This window comes from Triticum dicoccoides, chromosome 5B (assembly GCF_002162155.2).
Source record: "Triticum dicoccoides isolate Atlit2015 ecotype Zavitan chromosome 5B, WEW_v2.0, whole genome shotgun sequence".
Classification (NCBI taxonomy): domain Eukaryota; kingdom Viridiplantae; phylum Streptophyta; class Magnoliopsida; order Poales; family Poaceae; genus Triticum; species Triticum dicoccoides.
In genome coordinates, this window is record NC_041389.1 from 560,820,152 (window position 1) to 560,829,624 (window position 9,473).

General features: G+C 43.9%; 1 protein-coding gene across 1 annotated transcript in view; it reads right to left on the reverse strand.

Moving 5' to 3' along the window:
• LOC119310084 (wall-associated receptor kinase 3-like) overlaps window positions 1-9,473 on the reverse strand; it is a 56,037-nt gene that overhangs the window by 3,703 nt on the left and 42,861 nt on the right. Inside the window, exon 4 of the mRNA XM_037585930.1 lies at window positions 1,695-1,841. Coding sequence (XP_037441827.1) covers window positions 1,695-1,841 — 147 coding nt within the window. The remainder of the gene's footprint in view (window positions 1-1,694; window positions 1,842-9,473) is intronic.

The following is a 9,473-nucleotide window of genomic DNA, read 5'->3' on the forward strand; positions in this document are numbered from 1 at the left end:
GTAAATTATGGACTATGGAACTAGGACACGAGTCACCACCGATGGGTAACAGATCACGACAACCTGTCAATAGTGGTAATTACATCAACTGCCTTACAAGTGTCATTACTGATGCATGACCTGCTAGCGCTAATACCATGGCACAGACAGGAATCCTGACCCATTAGTCACCATTGACAAAAACTTATTGACGGGTCTCCACCGACAATGTTATGGGCTTTTGACATAAACCTGATCAAGGGCAGCCTGGCATCCGAGACAGGCTCGGGCTCGACTTTTCTGCCCAAACCCAGCCCGGAAGCCCAGAAAAAAATCTTTAAATGGCCAAATTTTTTTTTTTCAAAAATTAATTTTGTATAGTGGTGAAGTTGGCTTTTCATGAGTGGTGACGTGTTCTTTTTTTTCTGTACTATTGGTGTGTTCTTTACCAGTGCATATATACTTTTGTATTGCATTATTGATTTGTTGTCGACATATATTCCAATAGAACTTGGCTGTAAAATTCTAACCATGGATAGTGGAGACTACATGTCTCGGTATCCTAAATGACTCACATTTGTGATGCGGGTGTATCATAGTGTAAATATATTCAATATAAATTATGCCATGATCAATTGATAAATATATTTGAAATTGCTTATCCAGCTAAAAATTTGATATATTCTAGTCCAGTAGCTTAGATGGTCCAATCCAAAATCCGTGACTTTTTTTAGGAATTATTCTTGTCAATGGTTTTTAGTTTATCCTGAATGGTCTCATTGATCCTTTTTAATTCTATATGCACACTAAGCTTAGCAAACAATTGTAGATGCTTTGATTTTCTTTTATTTTGTTTTTGAGTGGTTTCCATGCTATGCTAAAAATGAGATTATAAGTTTACAATTCTAGATCCTTCCAACTACATATCATATATATAACTTTGTGTATCTAAATCTTTTGCAACTATTGTGATATATACTATTTTTTTAATAATTATTTATTTTTGTGCCCATCCAGCATGCTCAACGTTTTATTTATATAGCCTGCAATTTTAAGTTTGCACATTTCCTAAAACTTATCATTAAGAATCAACATATCTTTAGAATATGTATTATTTATTGACCTTATAATTATTTTTCTTTACAAAACAAGAATAAGATTATAAATGTACACTTACGAGCTGTATAATTTATGTATCATTGTTTCATATACTAAAATTATACCACTTTATTACCATAATATATTTGCACTCGTATTAAGATTGTTTTATCTTGGTTAAGAAGAGCAAGATTTTTTATTTATCTTGATTAGTTTTTTCTTCTGTTTAGGTATATTTAGAATTATATTTTCATACTTACCAACTACATGTGAATTTGATTGATGGGAGATTACAAAGTCATTGCCAAGCACATCATAGTCATTGATATGGGTTTATTAGTCCAAAAGGTCAACCTTGGCGAAGTTGGTTGACATTTTATTAAATCTAGTTTAGCTTTGTATGTTGATTAACAACTATTTGGCAGTGGCACATTTGTTTCTAAATTTGAGTATTATTTATGTCTCTAATGTGCAACTTATGCAGTTTTACAATTGATCATGTGCAACATATATTATAACTAATTTCATTTATAGTTGACCAAGGATCTGAGATCCTTAATATACTACTTGAGTTGTCTTCTCAAAAGGTAAATGTGGAAGAAAGAAAAGGTGCTTACCTGTGAGGAGACTAAAGCAACCACCGGGCATGTAGGGGTCGCCATGGGTTCCTTGTGGACACCGACACTGAAATGCACCATCCGTGTTGGTACATTGACCATGGCACCTATTGATTTGGAATTCTGCATGCTTGCACTCGTCGATGTCTATACAGTGTACATATATTAAGCTAGTTAGTGTGAAGCCCATGTCCAAAATCTAAATTCACGTACATAAATACCTCAGATTTATTTGAGTATTTTTTAATAATAATAATAAGCACACAAATGTCCCTGCAAATCTTATTTACTTTAGAATTATATTGATAGTACTTAACTTACCAGAAAGTAAGTATGAATAGTATATGGTATATAAAAATAGTTGGATAGTACATCTAATAATTTTTAGGTAGTATGTACCATATTTTTGGGCATTCGTTCACATGCACAATATTTTAACCAGGACTATTAAGGTGGGAAGAAGCATGCAAGCACCAAACTTTATTATAACTGGAGGGAAAATGTACACACCAGAAAATCAGAAAACAAATTATTTTTGTCACATCCCTGGTCCTGTTATGCACTAGGCTAGACCTCATGTGAGCGTCATGTTTTAATTCAAATAAAATTTGAATTGAGGGATTTTCAAAGCCTCAGAAACCTTCTAAAAATGATCAACATTAAAATCCTCTCAAAGAAGTCCAAGAAAATGTTCCTCTTAGTCTCTGAAAATATTGCAAAGAGGTAAAACTCAAAACAATATTTTTGGTATCTCAGAGTTAATTATTTTGGGCCTTTGAATTAAATAAATAGCTATTTGCATTGGATATATATTTCTTAATTAATTAATATATGTCCAATAATTCTGATCTTTGATGAAGGGCTTTGGAATAATCCTACTAGTCCCTACCATAATTATCAGAAGCAATAAAAATGATTTAGTGTCTAAAACTAAATCAAAACAAACTACAGAAAATAGAAAACAGAATTAAATAGAAATAAAGAGAGAAGAGCAGAAGATCTACCTGGCGCCTACCTGTGCAGTCTGCTGCAGAAGCCGGCCCAGCCCACCAGGGGCTCCTCCCCTGTCGTCTTCCTCCCTGCCAGGAGGACGGGCACGCGCCCGGCGCGCGCGGCCACGCGCCCCGGCCACCTCCTGCTTCGCGCTGGAGGCCGCCCTTCGTCCTAATCCGCGCCACGGAGACGCCCAGCACCTTCCCCCTCACTCCCCCAAACCCTCTGGTGCCTCTCCCCTCTCCCACCGAGCTCATTCCTCTCCTCTGCTCTTCCTCCCTCTCATCACCGAACGCGCCTGCCGCCGCTGACTTGCACCACCGCGGCCATGGCCCCTCCCTCGTCCCCTTGAGCAGCCCAGGAGCTCCGCCTCGACCCCCTCTTCCTCCCCACCAAGCCAAGCCCCTCAGGAAGCTCTGCATCGCCTCCATGCCGTCGTCTTCATCCTCGACCGCCGCCGATGGTCGTCGCCGATTCGCCGTCACTCGTGCGCCCCCGAGCTCGTCGATGACCCCACCCGATGCGCTGTGAGATCCTCCGTCTTTCCCCCTCCTCCCCGAGCTCGTTCCTATCCTCTAGCTATGCCAGCCGCCGTACCCGAGCGCCGCCGTCCGCCATGGTCGTTGCTCTCGCAGCCACCGTGCGTCTCCGCTCGATCTTGAGCCTTCGGCGTGCTCCTGGAGCAACGACGAGTCCAACGGAACCCCTAACTAGCTCCCCCATGCACTGGAACCACGCGGCCGCCCTCGCCCGAACTCCGGCAACCGCCACGGTCGACGCCGGCGACGACTCCGGCCACCTCCGCTTCAGCCGCCTCCACCACTGGAAGCGCCACTCCGCCAGCTCCCCGTAGATGCTCCCCGCGCCCCAAACCATGGCCTGTAGCGCAATCCCGACGCGGACGCCGCCGCGATCTGAGGTCGCCGGCGGTTAAACGCCGGCAGCTGACGTGGCACCGTCGTTAGTAGTTAATGACTCCACTAATTAACCCACACTCTCACTGACATGCGGGCCCTGCGGCCTAACTAACCGGCTAACTAAAATAGATTAGGTTTAATCTAATTGCAGTGGCCCCACGCGTCAGTTTTGACCGTGCTGACGTGGCCGTTGACTGGGCCCACACGTCAGCGGCACTAACCAGCCCCAGTCACTGACACTCGGGACCCACAGGTCAGGGTTTGACCTGGACCGCCGCAGTTGACCTGCTGACGTCATTATGGTGTCAGGCTGACGCAGTAATGTTTTCTGGATTTATTTTTATTCAGAAAATCCCAGAAAATTGTATAAACTTCTAAAATTCATAGAAATTCAACCGTAACTCCAAATTAAATAATTTATATATGAAAAATGATCAGAAAAATCCAATCTATCCATCTGTACCATTTTCGTGCATGTTAGAACAACTTATAGCTACTATTTAGCACAAATCAATTAAATGACATTTGAATTTCACATATGGAGTTTGGTTTTGAACTTAGGGTTCAAACCAACTTCATTTAACTTTGTTGCTAGCTGCATTAGCTCAAACCACAGCATATTGCCATGTCACACTCATGCATCATATTGTTGCATTGCATTGATTGTGTTCTTTCTCTGTTGCCGGTGTTTGTCCCCTCTCGATAGACGTGGTCCGACGATGTGATCGATGACACCGATGAAGAACTATATTATCTTCAGAAGTGCCAGGCAAGCAAAATCCCCTTGTTCATTCCGATAAAATCCCACTCTCTCGCTCCTGCTCTTTTTTACTGCATTAGGACAACAACGACATATTGGTTACTTGCTGTGGTAGCTGAACCCCTTTATCCTTTGCATGACCTGTCATTGCCACAGTAAATAGATGAAACCCACTAGCATGAGTAGGAGTTGTTTGAGCCCTGATGTGCCTACTCGTTCATGCTTGCTTGTCATGCCTGCTACTGCTTAGAGTTGAGTCAGGTCTGATTCATCGGGGATGAATTAGAGGCGTGTGAACATGTCCTACTGTGTGTGAGCTAAGTGTGTGAACACGATTTGGTAAAGGTAGCGGTGAGAGGCCATGTAGGAGTACATGGTGGGTTGTCTCATTGCAGCCGTCCTCAGGAACTGAGTTCTGTGTTTGTGATCCATGACCAGTTACTACCACACATTGGGTTCCGGTAACTCGACCCTTCTCGACTTATTAATCAACATGATCTCTGTCCAGGAGTTGCAACTAGTTTCTGGTGTTTGTAGGTAGTGTTAGTAGTCTACCAAGTGGCACCCGGTACAGGTGGGCTTGGGACAGACTAGGCACAGTGGCACGGTGTACCAAGTGGCACCCGGATGATGGGCTTGGGAACCCTGCTCACATCGTTTGGGGTCGTGAGCGACACCCCGGCCGGATCTCCTTGCGGATGGAACCCGAATAGGCGATAAACCTGGACTAGAGACTTGTTCGGTTAGTCAGGTCGTGGCCGACTCCCTCGCCCGGCTTCCGCTTGAAGGTTGCCGAGGTACATGACGTGTACAGGGCGGTAAGTGGCGAGAGCATGTGTGAAGAAGTACACCCCTGCAGGGTTATCATTATCTATTCGAATAGCCGGATTCCTCGGATATGGAAACTTGGACCCCTTGTACAGTTCATAGACAAGTGAAAGTGGATACTCTAAAATACGCAAGATAAGCGTGAGTGCTATGGATGGCGTTCTCGTAGGGAGACGGGAGCGAATCCATAGTGGTGTATTGATATGGTGAATATGTGGACTCGTGTGCGCCACCTCAAAGAGTTACTTGCAGTCGTAGTTCAGGATAGCCACTGAGTCAAAGCTGGCTTGCTGCAGTTAAACTCCACCACCCCCTTTGTTGATAATGATGCATATGTAGTTAGTTCTGATGTAAGTCTTGCTGGGTACATTTGTACTCACGTTGCTTAATTTATGTTTTTGCAGAGAGACTTTAGTCTCAGTAGTAGTTCCACGTGGACTTCGACATTTAGCTTGTTACCTCAGCTACGATCTTGTGCCCTCGGCAGGATCTGGTAGATAGTCAGGCTTCTCAGCCTTTTTCATTTATAGTTGTCTGTACTCAGACATGTTAAGCTTCCGCATGTGCTTGACTTGTATGCTCTGATTGTTGGGTCATGAGACCCATGTTTGTAATATCTCGCTCCTCGGAGCCTATTGAATACATACTTGAGTTGTAGAGTCATGTTGTGATGCCATGTTGTATTTGCACATATCGAGCATATTGTGTGTATGTTATTGAAATGCTTGGTATGTGTGGGATCTGACAACCTAGTTGTTTATCCTTGGTAGCCTCTCTTACCGGGAAATGTCTCCTAGTGTTTCCACCGAGCCATGGTAGCTTGCTACTGCTCCAGAACACTTAGGCTGGCCGGCATGTGTCCTTCTTCGTTCCTGTGTCTGTCCCTTCGGGGAAATGTCACGCGATGAATACCGGAGTCATGTTAGCCCGCTACAGCCCGGTTCACTGGAGTCGTGCTAGCCCAGTGCTACAGCCTGGATTCACTCGCTGATGACCGACACGTTCGATGCTGGGTCATGGATGCCTGTCCCTGTAAGTTTGTGCCACTTTGGTTTACGACTAGGCATGTCAGCCCGGGCTCCTTATCATATGGATGCTAGCGACACTATCATATACGTGTGCCAAAAGGCGCAAACGGTCCCGGGCAAAGGTAAGGCGACACCCGTGGGAATACCGTGCGTGAGGCCGCAAAGTGATATGAGGTGTTACATGCTAGATCGATGTGGCATTGAGTCGGGGTCCTGACAATTTTTTATGGCGGTTTTCCATTATTATTATTTTGCGGGGACATAAATTGACAATGTAACGACATAAACTCTCATTGTCCAGATGTCATTAAGCCAAACAACTGACAAAATAATAATTGGTCTTATCAGCTGCACCATGTGCTGCTGAATTGTGATATGTGAGTTCTAGTCGAGTCAGATTAATCATGTTAGATTGAATCCCTAAAGGAGTACTCATTTTGTCAGGGTTTACTGGCCCCCTCGTATTTTGAATCAAACCCTGACCATTAATAGTTACATATAAAATATATTCTACAAAAATATATTGTTGTATTTGCATTCAAAGGAAGTTTCGTACGGTATAATTTTTATGACATATAATTTATATTTTATTAGTTTAATCAATGGTCAAACTTCGCCCCAAAATAAGAGAGAGTCTAGTAAACTAGTATACTAGCTGTTTGTATCAAGTCCGGGTAGCATCGTGTTGGACATGAGTTCATGCTGAGTTGGACGAGATGTAGGGGCTGTTTGGTTCTAGGCCTAGCATTGCCACACTTTGCCACATATTTCTGCCAAGCTTGCCTAAGGTTAGTTCATCAAAATGAAAGACACAAGTTGGCAAGCCTAAGGGAATCTTGCCACTTTTTTGTGTGTATGCCATGTGGGGTCCAAATGTGGCTTGCCTAAGGTGTGGCTTGAACCAAACACTCACCTAAGTTAGTCAAACTTGCCTAGCTTTACGTGTGGCAACATTTGGCAAAGTTAGTCACAAACCAAACAGCCCCGTAATGCTATGTAAACGCAATTGCAACCAATAGAAAAGTTGCAGGTTCTAGCTACAAAAATCAGATAGGGATGTATCTAGACGTATTTCAATCCTTGATACATCCATTTGAGTGACAAGTAATATGAATCGGAGGGAGTATATTCCTCACTTTTGCTATTATTCAGGCGATGCATTTTGTCTTTTAAATCAACCTTTTTTTAATTCTTTTGTGTGTTGTTTCCTATTTGTTTGGACGCCGATAAGTGCCACACGTGTGGGCGTTAGGGAGTCCGCCCACACATTTTTCGTGATGTATAAGAGGAACAGCCCACACACCTACGTGTGGGCAAAACAAGTAATGCCCACACACCTTTTTTCCCTCCCGACCCCTCTCACACGCGTGCGTGTGGGCGAAGTTGATAACGCCCACACGCATGTATGTCAGGCCTCGTACCTCCTGGTCCCGCACGCCATGCGTGAAAGTCACCGCGCCCGCAGTTGCCATGATCCAGACCCTCGTCCATGTTCGTTTAACTGTAGTTGTCATGTCGCTGAACTACGGTTGCCATGTCGCTGAACTACGGTTGCCATGGTTGCTCAACTGCAGTTGCCATGTATGGTCACAAGCATACATGGGCAGTTGAGAGAGTTGCCATGTGCTCACAAGCATGCTAGGGCAGTTGTCATGTAAAAGGAAGAGTTGCCATCTGCTTACATGCGCATTAGGGCAATTGCCATGTACGTGCACGTTATGGCAGTTGCCATGTACCATGCAAAAACACATGGCAACTCGGTAAAAGAGAGTTGCCATCTGCTTACGTGCACACTAGCCAGTTGCCGTGTACCCTGCAAAAAACACATGGCAACTCGGATAAAAAAGAAAGTTGCCACCTTCTTATAAAGCACACTAGGGGCAGTTGCCAGGTGCACTGCAAAACACATGGCAACTAGCAGCTTGGGTGTGAGAGAGGAGACGGGCGTGTGGGCGAGATGGCAAATACCCACACACTAGCCCTTGTGCGTGCGTGCAAAGTGGCGTGTGGGCGAACTGCATCTCGCCCACACACCAGCCCCTCCTGTGTGGTGAAACGGTCGTGTGGGCGACCGGGTGAACGCCCACACACCAGGACAGTCATACATGGCACTAGAAACATGCCAAGATTCGTGCGCTTACGAACGGACGCGGATCCACGCGTGTGGGCGACATGCAAACGCCCACACGTGTGGGCATTAACATTTTTGATTTGTTTTTGTTTTTTTATTTCCTAGTCGGTTTTTTCTTTGTTTCTGAGATAACCCACCATTCATGCCGAACAATATATTTTCTCTTTGTTGGTGTGTATTCGTATACATGTTTCTATTGTGCATGCGGGTTTTTGTGTGTGCACTTTTTGTTATGCACACGTGTGTACTCCCTCCGTTCCTAAATACTTGTTTTTCTAGAGATTTCAACAAGTGACTACATACGGCGTAAAATAAGTGAATCTACACTTTAAAATATGTCTACATACATCTGTATGTTGAATCCATTTAAAATACCTAGAAAGACAAGTATTTGGAAACGGAGGGAGTATGTGTGTGTGCATGCGTCAGTGTGTGTTTCCCGCTGGACGCCCGTGTGGTTGGAATGTAGCACATGACATGGACACATTTTCTAAACCAACAATATTCAGTATTGTACCTTCATTCTGAATTAGTTAGATTTGTTTAAATACGGATGTTTATATAGTCATGCTTAGTGTTAGGTACGTCCGTATCAAAATAAATCTAAGGTAATGCTACACGCAGGGACTCGGGGTTACGGATTCAACGAAATGTAATTGGGTGGCAGTTTATTTATTGAAGATTAGGAGTGAGGCGGGGCTCACCCCATGAAAATCAGGGGTGGAGATTGTTAGCCCAAAACTATGGACTAGCTAGTTCCCCGAGGATCAACCAGGCAGAGGATACACGGCCTAGAGCCAGCGCAAGCTAGCTATACTAGCAGAGGAGAACGTGAACTCAAGGCATCACACACACAGACGCACTAGTAAGAGTGGAGCTCACTTCTACTGCCTTGTACTGAAGCTGAAAATGACTTGAGTTGATTTACATATGAGGGACTAGGGGGGCGCAGAGTTTCTGCACCCGAGCTCAAATGAGCTCTGGTGAACAGTAAAATCAAAACTAAATAAAAAAATCAAAAAAATCCTTTTTTTTGGGAGAAATATTGACAAAAGTTTTAAGTGCTTGAAAAAATTCGTCATGAAATCACATTTCTAGAAGGCGTGGCAAAAAAAAAAAAAA